A 17,184-nucleotide genomic window follows, 5' to 3' on the forward strand; every position below is an offset into this window, starting at 1 on the left:
CTTGCTGCCATTTGAAAAATGAACTGTATTCTCTAATGTCCTTCTTCTAAATCATATGGGACAATATGGAATAAGCGAGGCTTGAAGCAGATCACTGTGGAATGCCACCCAGCCTGACCTTTCAGACAAAATGCCTATTCCTTTCACTGATTTTTAACTCATTCATGTAGCCCCTACTTCCTGATTGCTCTCATTTTTATATAATATCATCAAGGACAGTGTCATTTATCCTACATCAATCTATACCTCATCCGTCATTTTTCCTTATTAAGTCTGCTACTTTAATAAAGGAATCTATTTTTTCGTTATTTAGTTATTGTTCCCCAGGTGACTATAAAGTATTTGTTAAGAAATTTACTTCAGACTCACTACAGGATGGGAGATAGGCTGATCTGTCATTCTTTGCCCTCCTTTTTTCTGGAGGTTCACCTTGACGATGTAAAATGCACACTCTGCTCTTTTCCAGTGCCACCTTCATCATCCGGTTTTCAAAAACAGTTCAAAGACAAAACATAAAAATTCTACAATTAGCAAAATTGAATTCTGATGAGTTCTAGACAGAATGTCACAAGCCTTAAACACATCTATGACCTGGCTCGATTTGGTCTTGTTCTATTATGAACCACATTCCTACCTCCATGCTAAAAGGCAGCTTCATTTTAAGTAATCAGTCACAATTAGCCTTTTCTCAGGGAAGCATTCTGGGCTGAATACCTAAGCTGTCTCTGCATTCTCTGTTATTTTTCATTTTTAGCTTTTAGATAACGGAAGAGCAATGAGAGGAACTGAGTATTAGTTTTTCAACACACTTCCCAGACTTGGAGGTACTCACAGCAAGCTCAGAAATGCAAAAGACTTACTGTCAAAAATCCCCTTGACTTCAAGAGGGTTGGAACTTTGTCCAAGATGTTTCTGCATTAACAAAAAAAAAAAAATCCATTTATATTCTGTTACTGATCTGTCATCTTAGATGTTCTTGTTAATTTGTAAGGCACTGCAGCTTAAACAACAGGAGGAGAAGCTTAAAGAAAACGTAGTTACCAGCTGAGCTTTGCTGATCAGATTTGGCAGCTTTAAAGCCAATTAATTTTCTGTTCAAACCTCCTTCAGTAGAACTGGAAAGCGGATAGTGATAGGATGGGTGCCAGGTGGATTTCATGCGTAGCTCATTCACTCCTCAGAGACAGAATGAATGAGCTTTTAAGTTTCACATCAGAAGAGAATAAAAAATGTGGTTTGTTTCTCCCAATAAATACCAAAATACATGAGAGGGACATTCAGTGCAGAAACATCATCAGCAAGGTAGAAAATTGTAGACAAATGGGCAAACAGTAACATTTTCTTTTCTAATGGTTTAGAAGAAAAACAGTGTGTACTGAGTATTCCCATACATATAGATGTTGAGTGGAACACTGAAGGGCATCCAACAGAAAAACACTCAATATTTTTAGCCAGTGAAGCAATTAGGGAAAGCTCCCTTTTAAACAGGAAGAGACTTATGTATGAAAGCAACCAGCAAGTGGGTATTTCCATTGCTGAAGTGTTTTTTAAACTCAAGAGACTTGTTTGTTTTCACTGGATGTTTTAAACTGTCTGAACTTACGATTTCAAGCTAGAAGTTTATGAAAGTACATAATTTATTCCTTTTACTTGGTCAGTGTTTATTTTTATATATATCCTCACACAGATTCGGCAGCAAAACCAGAAGCTTTGTTGCTCTTAGCAATTTAAAACATATTTTTTGAAACACCTATTTCAAAATCTTACAAAGCTTGAATTACTTCCCTTTAGTAAGCATAACCACAGTGTTCATAATCTCTGCTAGGTTCCTATGGTCATATTTACTGACTTTACTGTCAATGTCTCTTCAAATTCTAAACTCCCCTTGCTACCATAGAGACCCCAGTCTAAATTATAACATGTAATGACAACCAACTGCGTAAGAAATCACTGCAGAAAAACAAGAGTCATCATTTAGAGGTATGTCTTGATTTTAACTGCACTTGAATGCCAAACTAAGCAGTTTGTCATTCTTCTTAGTAGTATAGTTTTACTTTTTTTTAATGGGATTTTACAAAGTTTTGAAATGGAGCAAACTGCTGCAACAGTAACGCTATGAGTCTGTGCCCTCTTGATCCCCTAAAGGGAAGAAACTTATATTGTGATCCAATAGTTTTCTAAGTTCTGCTTCTTAATAATACTTAATACTAGAGCCAAAGGTTTGCAACTTGGATATATTAGCCACATAAACTAAATCTAGACGATCTAAATCCAGGTGATCTGTTTTCCCAAGCACAAACAGATAATATGCAGCAAGCTTCTGACTTCAATAAGAGGCAGGTATTTAACAGCAACGAAATTTGTGTAATTTTTTTTTTAAAAGGCTTACAGAAATAACCATAGGTAAATCTGTAACTTCATACACTTCACAGATGACAGTTTAAAACTCTGCTTTTTGTCATCCTTATAGATGATTGGAGATTTTAGAAACACTTAACACAATATTCTAGGAAATTTAACTTCCAAAATCTCTTTTTCTCCCGCTTTCTTCTGTTTAAACAACATTATCAAGACTGATTGCAAACGAGATGTGATTAATTAAAAAAGTAAAAGACTGGTAAATATGATGTAGACTAATGGCAAGAGTTTTGAAAGTCTTTAGATGCTAAAGATGCAGATAGGCACCTTATGGGATTTTCAAAAATTCCTAAGCAAGTAAGGCGCTTACATGCTTAGGCGGTTCGAAAATCCTACTAAGTACATATCTGCATCTTTAGGTATCTAAATACCCTGGAAAATCTCACCCTACATGTCCAGTTTCTCTCATTGTTTGTTTTAAACAGTATCAGTTTGACAGGTGCTTGTGACTTTTACCTAACAAAAGGGGGAAAGGAGGATTCATTAAGTCTGAAAGGATTTCCAGAGAAAACTAATACACAGTGGGGTAAGGATATATCTTATGCTAGCAACAGGACTATCCAGCATTTTTCTTTATTACGTTAGGCTCACAATTTGTACCGATGTCGCTTTGTACATTTTTATGTTTCACCTTTTTTAACAGTCAAATGACAAGAAAGAAAAAGTGCTCAAAACCACCATAAGCATCTTTAAATAAACTGGATATACAGCAAATAATACTGATGATTCTAAATAACAAAATAAAAGAGCCGTGTAATTCTAGATTATGTTAACATCATCTAGATGTCACTCTATTTATTGACATTACCAGCAGAGTTTTGATGATGTGCTTTTATGTTTATATCAGAATGGCATTGGTTTCACTTGAAAAGCTGTAGAAGTATTAAAATATATTTTCAAGTTAAGACTTTATATCTCTTTATATATAGAACACTATTTCTAAGCTGATCTTTTCAATCTATTTATATTCTGAGACAAAATGGAAGTAAGATTGCAAGTACATTCTACTAAGATTTTAGCACCAAAACATTTTCTACAGTAGAAAGAAAACACAAAAAAACCCCGACCATAAAATAATCTGAGGTCCTTTTCCACTTACATTGCAAAATCCCATGTTTCATAGATATATTTCTATACTATATTCTAGAGTGAGAGACTGGTTGTGACAATAAAAGAAAAAAACACCCTTAGCAGTAACATTAGAAATACCATGGCTGCTTCCGAATTCAGTTGCATTAAACTTCCATAACCTTAAAGCCAAACAATGCAAAATTCTTTCTACTTTCTTTTTCAAATGCTTCCAGTATTTTCTGGGGATGGAAGTTTAGGGACAGCCTAAGTGATGTATCAACAAGTAAAAAAAGATCTTTTAATGTATAGAATCCCTTGGAGCAATAGGATTTTAAATGGATATTTCATATTGTTACTATCTACCACTATCCCATGTATCGTATCTACTTATTTTAAAAAAGTTGCTGCTTAAGTTGATGAAAGTTTCCTGAACTGCTAGAAATATTTAATACATTTATGAAACATTTATCATTGCACTCAGTCTCTATTTTAATACACAAAATATACCACAAGTTTTGCTCTGCATTTCTGCAGTCTAACAAACTCCATTTAGCTTTGCAGAGTACTTGCAATCACAGTGAATTTCTGTTTCAGACTCTCTCTTTTCTGTTTTAAGTGGGTTTCTATGGTCCTTGCTTCTTTTAAGATCCCATCAAGTTCTTGGACATAAGAAGCATCCATCGCTGCTCTCTCACTTAATTGAAAAAATCTGTAGTTAAAATCAATACTGACACCATTAACTTTTTCACTACTTAGAACTGCTTTTATGCTTTTCTTAAAAATTTGTATCTGTCAATACTCTGTTTCTGACCAAATCAGTTCTCTGTTGTAACAGAAAACAGCTTTTTTCTTTCAAGATCTGTGGTAGGTAGCTTTCAGCATGAATTTCTCTAAACTGCAGCCACAGTAATCCATCTTATCTAGAGAAATTAGAAAACTGCTGTATAGGACAGAAAGTTAACTTGCCTTAAAATGTGAGCATATTTTGATAACAAGTTCATAATTTCTTTGTTCATCTCTGTTAAAAAAAAAAAAATAATTTTATTTAAACATTTGAATGATTTTTTGTGGCAACATCGAATTAGATAATTACATAGGCACTTGCAGTATATTTAATACATCACCATTTAAAACTTTTTCCAGTGGTTCAGCTTTGTGAAGGGACTGCGAGCCCTCAGAAAAAGCCAAATCTGTTTTGTCAAGGGAGGACAACTGAGGATTTTCCGAAGCTTCATTCTAGTAACAAGAGCACATAAAAAAATACAGGTTCTAGGGCTTAAAACAAGCTTAGCACAGATAAGAGTTTAACTGAGAAAAAAAAGAGTTTTTAAAAAATCTTGAAAGAGTGCTTTCAAAGGAAGTGTATTGTTGGCTTCACAGCATCAACACCATCCACTGTGAACAGGCAGAGCACCTAGGGGAGTTCGTGGGAAGCACCAGGTTGAGAACTTTGCTTGTATCACTAAAAGCTGGTGTGCTTCAGAAGCTCGCGCTCAAGAAGTCCTTCATAACTGCATTGCAGTGCACACCCAGTTTTGTTTTTCTTCAAACACTTAAGAGAAACTGTACAGTCTACTTGCATAGGAACATCACATATTTTTTCCCCTAACCCCTGTAAACTGACATGGAGTGCTCTGCCCTCTCTCCTTGAGAGGAACCCACAGCAATGCCACAGAAGGACATGGGGCAGTTTTATAACAGTTTGTGTCACTCCCCCGGGGCCAGAAAGGTCCAGGTACTCCCTCCCTTCCTCATACAGTACCGCTCACCTCCATCTCTTTTTTCCGTTTACTTCTATTTTCATCAGGTTTTTGTGTGTTGCTTGTCATCGTTGCCTGATAAAAAGTACAACGTCATATTTGGTAAGGGGTTATCTTTGTGCGACTGGAGAACATATCTATATTAAAATACCATGTAAAACCTGTAAGCAGTACCTGTGTAAGCTCCTCTGTGAAGGAGCTCTCCTCGCCGCAGAGAGGCAGCACCTCAGAGCACGGTGTGTGCAGTGAAGAGAGCAGGTCCAAGTCCCGGCCCTGGGGCTCCCGGCCCTGGGGCTCCCGGCCCTGGGGCTCCCGGCAGGGCCGTGGTTCGGCCCTGGGGCTGCTGACACCGATTCTGCCTTGCCCAAATGGGTGCTGTCCCTCCTCAGCTCCACCTATGCTCCCCCAGCACCTCGCACCCTGAAGGCCATCGGGGGCCCCCTGCAGCCCTCTCCTCAGGCCCTCCCCCCTCAGGCCCTCTCCTCTCAGGGCCTCTCTCCTCAGACCCTCAGGCCCTCTCTTCTCAGGCCCTCTCCTCTGGCCCTCAGGCCCTCTCCCCTCAGGACTTCAGGCTCCTCTGGCCCTCAGGCCCTCTCCCCTCTGGCCCTCACGCCCTCTCTCCTCAGGCCCTCAGGCCCTCTCCCCTCAGGCCCCCTCCCCTCTGGCCCTCTCCTCCTCTCCTCTCAGGACTTCAGGCTCCTCTGGCCCTCAGGCCCTCTCTCCTCAGGCCCTCTCCCCTCAGGCCCCCTCTCCTCTGGCCCTCAGGCCCTCTCCCCTCAGGCCCCCTCTCCTCTGGCCCTCAGGCCCTCTCCCCTCAGGCCCTCTCCCCCTCTCTCCTCAGGCCTTCAGGCCGTCTCTTCTCAGGCGGCGGGAGCTGACAGGCAGTGTGGCTGCCTCACACCTCACACCTCAGGCGGGTGGGAGTGGGGCTGGCAGCCCTGCTCCGGCCGGGGGGCTGCGACAGGCGAGGGCAGGCTGCCGGGCAGGGGCTGTGCGGCCGGGCCCAGCCCAGGAAGGCTTGTACCAGCCTCAGTGTAGTGCCAAAACCCCCGTTCCACCACCCCAGGAAGGAGTGCTTCGCCCCTGTGACATGGTCGAGCATGATGAGACCACCTGTAGCTATCTGAGGTGTCCTGCAGTCTGCTCACACAATTCCTGTTGTATTTTGTCTCCTGAGCACCTGTGGTAGATCCAGCCCCAACTGGAATCACTGGGATTTTGAGATGTTTTGAGATGACAGCGAAATGACAGATGAGGTGAGGTGGATCCCTTTCAAAGGACAAGCCATGAACTAGTAAAACCTGACAGGTTACTGTCACTAAAATGACTAACACCTCTACAATTAGACAATGGAAAACAAGATTGTGCTATCCTTACGCAGCACTTCCCATCGGTAGGTAAGCTGCGTTGGGGTTCATTGAGAAACAACCGAGAAAGGACCGAGTGGATGACGTGATGAAGTGGCTTGCTTAAAACAGGAAGAAGCTACACGCAGTGATTCGGGAGAGCTCTTTCAGTATTAAACATCACGTTGTCAGCCAAAAGTATTAAACGCTTTATCAAGCTACCGCGTTTCTAAAGCCTGGCTGCATTAAAGCGACAGTGAAGACAATCATCGCAAGAGTTGAACTTGTGTTGGAGTAAAGGTAATATTTTCTCTGAGGTTTTTTGTGTCTGTATGTTTTTAAGAAAAGAAAGGTTCTTAACCTTACACGTGTTATTCAAATAGGCTCTGAAAGTCAAAATTCAGGACAAGTAATTAAACTGCTGGAAGAACAAGAACTAAATAGTTCCTAAAGTAGAAACAGTATTCAATATGCTGCCATGGCCCACAATTTAATTCTCAAAAAATTTATATATATTTATGTTATTAGCAATATCATTTAAACATTAAGAAACATATGAAGGACTACACTAGGAAAACTTTCTTAAAAGTGTTTACCTAATTGAGTTACCATTAGTGTGTTAGGATATTTTTATTAACAGACCATCTGAATTAAAATAAATGAAACATCTGAATAGTTTTGCCACTTCAGTACCTTATGGATGTGATAGACTATGGAGAAAGCTCAGACTAAAAAAAAAGAAAATTATCTAAGCCATTACTCTGAAAGTAGTTCCAGTTCCTTTAGAATAAATAAAGTTGGCTGACTGGCACTGGTTCTGGTGCTTTTGCACAAATTAAGGTACCAAGTACAATATTATTTAATTTAAATAATTATTTAAAAAAACACACTAGTGATCTGAATGTAAATTTAAACTTAATGAGAAAAAATAGCTAAATGAGAAATAATTGTTACAGCATTAACTTAAATTATTTTTTTTCCAAAGTGAAATGAAAAGTTAGGTATCTGGGATCAAGAAGTACAAGCAGTATCACCCAACTGAGGAACTGTCCTGAATAAAGGTCTGGCGCCCAAATTTTCAAAAAAATGTTAGAAGTCAGCTGAAGAAAAGAGACATTAATATTATTCTGAAGCTGAAGAAAATTATGCAGAAGTAGAAGCTTAAAGGGCTGAAGCTTTTTATTATAGTTGAAAAAGACCAAAAGGCAATTTGATCATACTTCACAGGCAGGAACTAACTATTGGTTACGAAATGGCTATCAGGAAAACGCACAGAAACGGGTGACCAGAACCAGAAGCCAGCTAAATTTAAAAAGATTTAAACTTAGAAATATTTTTCCTGTAAGAACCAACCATTCAAATAAAGTACTAAGAGGAATGGTAGACTTACAGTTGTTGTATACAGAAATAAGCTAGATCTATATGTTTAAATCAAATTCGGATCTCTCTCTGGTATACAGGTTTAGATAAACACAAGTCCACATGTACGGAATGCCATGTAACAAAAGAGGATGTTGAAAGGGGATGGTACAATACTGCTGCCTGGTTGGAATTCAGTCAGTGTGAGTGACTATCTGTAAATAGGGATATATAGTTCTTATCTGAAAACAGTAGCTGCCAAAAATGTATTGTTCTTTGTTTGTCTGTCAGAAACACGAGGTTTAACTCTGTTGCTGAATTCCTCTGCTTTTTAGAAATCTTCTGAATCAATTTAATTACTTTTTCAACAACTTTAAAGAAACAAGATAAATTTCTGTAGCACAGGTGGTTTGTCTTAACATGTCTATGAACATGCTGCTCCTTGTGGGTAGAATACTCAAAATCCATGGTTATTAGCAAAGTATAGCTCTATTTTTTAGGATTATTATTTCAGATGAGGTTGAAAGATGCACCTTTGACCTCAAAATTATCTCCCTAGTTTTAAGATGCAGACATTGAAGCATTCCCTACGCACCTCTATTGTGCTTTTTTTTTTGTTTTTTTTTTGTTTGGTGCGTGTGTGTGTTTGGTTGGTTTGGTTTTCTTCTGCAGCAGTAACAGGCATGCAGACAAGCAAAAGAACATCTGAGAGTCTTAGATTTTATTTTAGCTAGAGGTTTGGGTTTTTGGGGAGTTCTGGTGTGTTGGGTTCCCCCCAGTCCAGTGCTAAAACTTGAGCCTCTTCAATTTACTCACCAAGCTACACGGGAATGCTTTAATGCTCATCAGCATCACAAACAGAAAATCAAGGCATGGAGATTCCAGCTAACTGCCAAATTCTGCAGACTATACAAAATATTGGTTAATTCCAAAGTTTACCTTACTGGTTTTTGTGGCCTTAGTTGTCCCATTGCTACAGTGTTTGCCAGTGCAGTTGCAGCAGCATTTATTGCAAAAACCATTCCACAACCACCAAAGGCAGCACTTTCAAAAAGCATCACACTTTGGAGCTGCAGCTGTTGGGTATAAGTAATCCCTATCACAATTAGTACATGCATGGGAAACAAGTTACAGCTGGTAAATCAGGACCTCTCTACTAGTCTGGCTTCAACTGCTAGCCACAGTTTCTGGCTGTTTCCCTGTGGGGAACATAAATTCCTCCCTCATGGTACTTAGGTAGGAGAGGATGTTGGGAGACAATTTGAGGATTTCCCACCAGACACCAGTGGTATCTTCATTGGTATCATTGTTATTAAGGACTAGATCCATGCAACATGTTTTCAATTCTAAACTGGCTTCCCCCAAGGCAGTACACGATGTTTACGGGCAGCTCGCAAGTGTGTGGAGAAGGGAAAGTCTGTGTTCTGATGGCTAGTACCTGTTTCAAAACTGCTATTTGAGACTTTACAGAGCCAGCAGACAGAGTGCAACAAGCTGCTGTAGAAACAAGATGTGTCCTCTGACAACATCTGCGTGAGATGATGGGAGGCGCCGAAGGCTTCCTCGTAACCCCAGGTTTGCGTGGCTTGCTTTCCCCGCCGCGGAGGGGAAGTGCGGCTGAATAAATGCAGACATAGACAAGTATCTTGGGAAAGAGCCCCAGTTTCCTCTGCAGGCTGTGCAGCCGGCAGATTTGGCCGAACGGTGATGCAAGCCGCTATAAAACCCCCTCCCCGCCTTCGCGCCCGCCCGTGGGCAGGCACGGAGGGGGGCGGGCGGGGACGGGAGCCCGGAGCGCCGCGGCCAGGCGGCAGCCGCACGGCCCCTGCTGCGAGGTACGGGGGGCCGGGACCCCCGCCGGGGCTGGGAGGAGCGTGGGGGGGCGGGAGGGCTTGGGCCGCGGCCCTTCCGTCTGGCATCGTTCGCCGAGGAGCGAGGTAGGACCAAGGCGACTCCCCGCCCTCCCCCGGCGCTGCAGCCGGCGGCTCGCCGCCCCCAGCCGCTCGGCTCCCGGCTCCCGACCGCCCGAGACCACCCGCGGCAGGCGGAGAGCCCATCGCCGCGGCCTCCCGGCGCGGAGCAGGCGCTGGAGCCGGGGCGGAGCGGCGCTGCCGGGGATGCTGCTGGTGCTCGGTGGCACGGGGCCAGCCCGCCGTCAGTCCCGGCCGCAGCCCGCCCCGCGGGGCAAGCCCGGGCCCGCTGCGCTCACCCCAGCGGGCAGCTACAGCCGCCTCTCGGCCTCTAACGGCCGGCCTGCGTGGCAAAAGGTCTAGCCATCTTCTGCTGCGCATCAGGGGAAGGAGTGGAGCTGTCCCGGGCGCTTCACCCCTTAAACCGAGGCGTCCCGCGTGCCTTACCCCTTAAACCGAGCCGTCCAGTGTGCATCACCCCTTAAACCCAATGTAATTTTAACCGAAAACCTTTAATCCTTGATCAGTAAGTGCCTTTCCCTCTGCTTGCAAGTAACAGTAGTCCTTGACTTCTTGGTTTAACCTCACTACATGAGGCATGCACTGTTGGGTGTTGCGGAATTTTGTTTCAAAGGCTTGGGTATGCGTGCTTGGAAACAAAGGTGTAGTCCGCTGCTATCAACCTGTGTTTCTGCACGGACCAGCTAGAACTATGCACTATATAAAAAATAGGATGAGGAACTCAAATACATTCCTCAAAGTGCTTTACTAGAGGGACAAGGAAGCCACTGTGATTCCTCAACCCCAATCCTTAGGGTTGATGTGCGTATGTACTTACTTAAGCTGGCATTTGTAAACAGTTGTTTTATGCAAGTCTTTTCCAAGTGGTGAAAAAGAGCCTTGGAAGCCAGATGTTTTGACCGCACGGTAAAATCCTCAGGCAAGAGCCAGTTCCTGCCGTTATATACTGTTTATTGCCATTATTACCTGGCTTTAATACGTCTATTGTGTTTATTTCAGGGACTAGTGCAAGGTGAAAGAATCCCTGGGCAGGAGTTGGTAGGTTTGAATGAAACACTTGATATTCTACACTACTTACAAAAAGTGACTGAACTATTTTTTACCGTTGGTTTTACTTATTTCATGCTGATCCTGAAGTTTTTGTGCATTCTGCTGTGGCTTTCTCCTCCCATGTAAAGTATGCAGAGGCTAGGAACATAGATGCAGGCTGAAAACTTCATACAGCTGCCACGCTCCTAAAGGTTTGATGCAGTGGTAGTGAATGTCAGTGCACTAACGTTACTTTGCACATCTGGCCAAAAATGTTACAATCGCAAAGCCAAGTATATCAGATCTTGCAGATAGTAAAGTAGCTAGTTGTTGTTTTTGGAAGGTAAAACGCCTTTATTTCTAAACACTTAAATAAAACAGGTAAGAACATTCATACACAGGAAGCATTTTAGGAAAATGAACAGAAAATGTACCGAGTTACAGAACAGAACGAAACAGGAAGGAAAGTGATAACCAACCTGCGTTTCACAAAATTAGTGGCATAGAAGAGGACATTTTAAAACTGCTCACCATCTGAGAAGAGAAAGAATGAAATTCTTTGCCACATCCTCATTTGTCACATTGTAATTCCCTTTATTCTTATTCTCACTTTTCTTTAAAGGTAGGAGATGCTGTTTTAATTTTGCAGAGGATATCATCAGTTTTAAAATAAAAATATTTTCTTGCTTATTTCTTAGAATTATTCCTTTCAATGGCAACCATCGCAACAGCAGTAAAATTACTGAGGTACTAAACTTTACAGTTCAAGCCCTAGCCAGTACAGGTGACTCCATATAACTTGTGGTGTATTTTGTGACTATTTTTTTTTCCCCCTGGCGCACTGCTGAAATAGGGAGACTTTGTGGCCTGCAGAGCAATATAATCTGCTCAGATGTATCTCCTTTCTGTCAGCATAAACAGAAACTTCAAGATAGAAGAAAAGGGATGGGGGGCATTTACAGGCAAACGGAATGGGTATCGCAAGTTTATGACCACCACCGTTCTTTTGTTTTATACCTTAAACATGTATGTTGTTTCATCCATTAAACAGACCGAGAGTGTGACATACTCTCAGTTGCTATGTCAGAAAGCTAAAGAACATAAAGTTTACCTGTCAGGCTGTTAACTGTATGAGGTTGAGGCTATTAACAACGCTAAAACAGGTTATTATTCTGGAGTTCTTGGAGAGGGTTGTGTATTGACACGCGTGCAGCCCTGGGCTAGTTCTAAACGAGCCCTGGACTAGCTCTAAACGAGCCCTGAAGCATGTGGCACAGCGGTGCAGAAGCTGGCTGGTCTTTGATGATTTGTTCAGCTGTTTTTCTAAAATGGGTGTTGTTATTCTGAAGGGTAATATATCTTTTCTCCTTCACTTTTCTCCGTGTCACTCGTGAAAGAGAATAGCTGTGAAATCAAGCTCAGAATTCAACTTGCATTAAAATGCTGTAAGAAAATCACTTCAAAATGAACTACATCCCAATATCTCTAAGAACATACACAATTCCAGCTCAAGTTGCAAAAGATACAGGCTTTCCAAATGGCAGGCAAAGGTGGACTAACTTTTGGGTTATTCTGGAAGTCCTTTTATAAAGGAAACCTGGAAAGATCAGTCCACGTAGACTTACAACTTTTATGGCTTAATAGCCAATAACAGGGAGCTTAATCCAGTCCTAGTCACTTCCCTATTCAAAAATCAGAAACAGAAAATCAAATGAGCATATAATAATAAGATAATTTTTGCAGGCCCAAGAGAAGAGAATAATTTGATGAGGTATGTTCATGGAGCTACTTGCTGGCATTCTCATAGAACAAGAAAATGGTAATGAGTTATTATTTATTCCCATGTAACATTGTGTAAGTCAATGAAAAGTTTTCTAAAATAACAGAACTTGAAGGATGCTCTATGTTATTCTAAACAGTCATAAAAGGCAACAAAGGAGGAGGCTAATTAGTTAAAAAAGCATTTTTTCAACAGCTAGTGAAACGTTCCAGTATTGTGCATTAGAAGAGAAGTGGCCCAAGAACTCCCTGGCCTTACAGAGTAAGAAGCATTGTTCTTAATTCTGAATTCTCTCCATGTGTTTTCGGCAGAGTGAAGATGAGTGGCGAAGAGATTCTCATGTGTGCAGTGCAACTTGGAAAAAACTTCTGCCTCTATTTTGCAGGTAATTACTACCCACTGCTGATCAAAAGGTGATACACAATTCAGTCCTTTCCTTGGGCTGCCCTGCCATCCCTGCTTTTGTGGCATCCTGGGTTTTCCCCCAATGGTACCTGAGCCATCCTCAAAGCAGTTAAAGCACCAGCCCCCCCCTCCCCCCCCGGCTTAGAAGAATGATAGTTCTTAGATTATGGCGCCAGGCAAAAAGAATCTTGAGTTTGAGGCAGCTGTCCCACTGTGTTAACAGGTTAGTACCATATAAATGCTTACAGTGTTCAGCAAGAAATAAATTTTTCTGTTGGGATACTGATGAAAAACAATTCCTTTATCAGTCTGATTTCACCTGATTTTCCCATAAGCTGCAGTTTGAAGTACTGTTAGCCAGTACCTGAGTCAGTGGAGTATTTGTTGCTTCATACAATATATTCCTATAAAGGACACTTGGGAGGGTTGGAATACTGTGGGGGTGGACTTGGAATAAGCGGGTAGCTTCCAATCTTACAGGATAAAGTTAGAGAACAGTCTTGTCTTTAGAAACACTTTGTAATGTAATGACTGTTTCTTGTCCTTTTGCTCGCTTAGAAAAAAGGTGCTGACCAAAACAACAATTTGCACGCCATTTACTCCTTGGTTTTAGGCTTAAACTAACCTGAGCTGCTCAACCTTAAGTAACCCTAAAACATTTTGCATGCCTCTTGGTTTAGTGGTAACTCCAGTTCTCAAATGACTGGTGGTTACATCATTCTGTTGTGTTTGTTATGCTCACAAATAAAACACACTCTGTAGTTATAACAGCTCAGTTTGGAGAGTTAGTGATACTGGGGAGTACAACTGGAAACGTGTGGGTGGCTGGCTGGCTTCCAATCTTGCAGAACAAAACTGGGCAGAAAGTGGTTTCTTTTGTGGGGGCAGAGCTTAATGTTGTTTTTTCTTTACTTCTTTTTTTTCATTGCTCACTTGGAACCAAGACGACGATGGTAAGCTCAAAGCTCATCATTTATCAACTTCATTATAGTTTTACCTCAACTAACCTGCTCATGCTTACCATCCCATAAATGCTTTGTGTGCCTTCAGAGAACAAGTTTTCAAACTGGTAACGGCTAGCATAAAAGAGCGCTACAGCTCACCACCTCCTCCTGAAGCTGATGTTGCTGTATTTCCTCCTGAGGCACAGCGTAGTAGCTTCCCTGACAGAAGGACCTTTTGACCTTTTAATCCAATTGTTACTTGTCCAGCAAAAAGACAGAAGGGAACAGACACAGTAGCTTCACTTACTTATACATGCAGACTGCTGTCATCTGGGAAATCCTTCTGTCTTGCCTGGGCTGCTACAAGCCAGAGGTGGAAAGAATGATGTGGCCTCCATCTGGTTTGAGAATGCCATTCTAAGAACTTATTTCACCTAGTACCCTTAATGACAAGATCAAGCCTGTAGCAAATGGTTATGATCTGAGGAGATTACAGTTACCATGTTTGACCCTCTTCACTTAATATTTCTACAGGGCTGGAATGCGATGCCTTTTGTAAGGAAAGAATTCTCCACAGAGTCCTTCGAAATGTGAATAGCCAGCTGCTTGTGGTTCGGCCAGATTTAAACATGGCAGCTTTTGAAGATGTGACAGATCAGGAGATGAAATCCGGTACACTGTTTTTCAAATATATACTATAACCATTGCACAGTTTCTTTATTCTAGATGTGTTTTGTTCTTTGTGATGAGACTGACAGTAAAGACTTAAACTTCGTTTGTAAGAATAAAACTAAGCTAAGAGAGCTAAAACTCTGTGTTTTCTGCATTGGTGATGGATTAGATTCCTAGATTAGACCGAGGCCTGCAGGATGTCCCACACAGAAAAGGGCTGTTGTGATCACAAAGTTCTTAAGCCCACCCCCTTTTTCTGTGTGTGTGTGTCTTGGATTACAAAAAATCGTTTTTAGGTTTAAACAGATAATGTATTTAGCACTAAAAGCTCTTACTTCTGGCAGCTGTAGTTAACAATGTACTTATGGTTTGGGCTTTTTTTTGTGGGTGGGAGGCTCAGCAATTTGTTCAGAACTACATTGAGCATATTTGTTTACAGATCACATATCTACAGTTATAACCTGATTCACAGATGACTATTTACAAATCCAGTTCTCACTTTATGCATGCACATAAAAGAACACGTCCTACCCTACCAACTGGTACCTTCACATGCTTTCTTGCAAATTCAAAATCTTGGTTATTGGATGATTGCAGAAAGTGAAGTATGTGCTACCAGCAGTCATAAAAATTCAAGTCCTGGCTCTTCTGTCAGGAAAGGTACCCTGGGAAGACAACAATTGCCAGTGGAATGGTAAGACATAATACGGTTATGTTGTGGCAGATCTCTCCTGAACAAACTGTTAATAATAAAACAATTTATATTTAGGCCATGGAATGCACTTCAACATTCACTGTTACAAAACTACCACACCTTCAGCAGGGTTGCCTGTTGCATTCAGCATCAAGATAGAAGATAAAAATTATTACATGTGTTGTGAGAAAGAACATGGAGAAATGATAGTTCGATTTAAGGTAAGTATCTGCTTTCCATAATTTATGTATGTATAAGTAGTAGGCAAAACAAAGAATTCAAACTTGTGAGCTGAAACAAACTGCTCAGATCTTGCACTGGAACTAACCTGTTCTTTTTTAATTCCTCAGGAAGGAGAAGTTCCCAAAGAAATTCCTGGTGAAAGTAATGTCATCTTTTTCAAAAAGACATTTACATCTTGTAGTGCCAGAGCATTTAAGTTTGAATACTCACTAGAACGAGGAATGTTCTTGGCCTTTGAGGAAGAAGGCTGCTTAAGAAAATTAATTCTAAAGAAACTGTCAAGAGAAGATGAAGTGGATGAAACCATGAAGATAAGTTTCTGACTTCAGTCAGAATGAAAGTCACAACCTGTGACATACTTCAACAGTTTTAAAATACATTTTGGCTTTTTATAAAATAAATCTTTCATTCTTTCTTCATCCAAGGCTAGCCAGTTTTCTGTTCTTAGCTACCGTAAGTCAGTAGAAAAATGACCTTTTTACAAAGGAAAATAAATTCAAATTCTTTGCAAAAAAAAAAACCACAAAAAACCTGGAAGGATGTTTTCCAGTCTGATAGAAGGGAAGAGAACTACATAGTGAAGAAACAAGAATGTGCATGCCTATATAGTCCTGTATAGTCTGACCCCTAAAATCTTTACTGCCTGTTGATCAAACAGCTTTTCAATTAGGTGTCTCGTAGATGAAGTAGACCTATTTTGAGGAGGGAGAGAAAACCACTTAAAATTAACAGATTTCATAAGCAGGCCACACACCTGGCCAGTAAAGACTTTGAGATTACTTTTTTGCATCCAGATTATTTCCTGAGCATCTCAGTTAGAAAGTGACATTCTCGCCTTCATCTGAAATAGAAACAACAGGTGATTTTAACTTACTGGATATCTTTGCTTAGAAAACTGCTGACTTACCTGAACAATTAAAGTTCCAATAAGCTATTTGTCCTCAGAGGGCCCAAGGATGCCCTGGTTACAGCTGGGGTCCTGGGCCTTCAACCTGCTGTGCAGAAGAGCTGGTACAATTGCCATACAGGCAGAAGTAACCAGAGAAAACGGGAAGGCCTCTATCTGTCATGAAATGGAAGAAAATCCTCAAACTTGCAGAAAAGATGGTAAGTCTGAAGACTTGTTTTGGTCAAAACCAAACCAAAACTATCATTTCAGGGGCTTAAAAAAAGTAAAGAGACACGAAGCTGCTGGGATAACCCGACTCTCTCAGCTTTTCATGTTATGCTGCCCCTGCCATTTCACCTCTGCAGCTGCTACAGGGGCACCTAGGGGCAGTAGGAAACCAGTTATTTAGGATCAGTAGAGCCACCACTGAGTGCACTATCACTTAGGAAGAATTCACTGGAGGGACTTAAATGCAAGAATGTATTTAAGACATCTGGATACCCAGCCGGACTGAGACCCAGTTTTATATGCCTGATGAATGTTCAAAAATGGGATTAGACCAAATGGTTACACCCAGCATGACAGTTAAGGACAAAAGTTGATGGTAATTACAGCGAACTGATTCATTTTCAGTGGAACTAAG

The 17,184-nt window shown here is 41.2% G+C and overlaps 2 protein-coding genes and 1 long non-coding RNA gene across 3 annotated transcripts in view; 1 reads left to right on the forward strand and 2 right to left on the reverse strand.

The window, feature by feature from the left end:
• The window catches only part of IL18 (interleukin 18), a 23,420-nt gene extending 7,349 nt beyond the window's left edge, over positions 1-16,071 (forward strand). Inside the window, 6 exon segments of the mRNA XM_080366552.1 lie at positions 13,006-13,079; positions 14,044-14,052; positions 14,578-14,715; positions 15,485-15,630; positions 15,760-15,971; positions 15,973-16,071. Coding sequence (XP_080222678.1) covers positions 13,006-13,079; positions 14,044-14,052; positions 14,578-14,715; positions 15,485-15,630; positions 15,760-15,971; positions 15,973-16,006 — 613 coding nt within the window. The 3' untranslated portion in view covers positions 16,007-16,071.
• Positions 1,726-5,976, reverse strand: TEX12 (testis expressed 12). Its single transcript, XM_080366559.1, has 4 exons — positions 5,259-5,976; positions 4,614-4,725; positions 4,452-4,507; positions 1,726-4,179 (listed from the first exon to the last, which is right to left on the reverse strand). The coding sequence occupies exons 1-4, from the start codon at positions 5,316-5,318 to the stop codon at positions 4,039-4,041; spliced, it is 369 nt and encodes a 122-aa protein (XP_080222685.1). The 5' UTR covers positions 5,319-5,976; the 3' UTR covers positions 1,726-4,038.
• Positions 11,615-14,705, reverse strand: LOC308054193. The gene is made up of 2 exons (XR_013924021.1): positions 14,576-14,705; positions 11,615-13,086 (listed from the first exon to the last, which is right to left on the reverse strand). It is a non-coding gene; the product is annotated as an uncharacterized lncRNA (long non-coding RNA).
• Positions 16,072-17,184: the final 1,113 nt, after the last annotated feature.

This window comes from Falco punctatus, assembly GCF_963210335.1.
Source record: "Falco punctatus genome assembly, chromosome: 16".
NCBI classification, from domain to species: Eukaryota; Metazoa; Chordata; class Aves; order Falconiformes; family Falconidae; genus Falco; species Falco punctatus.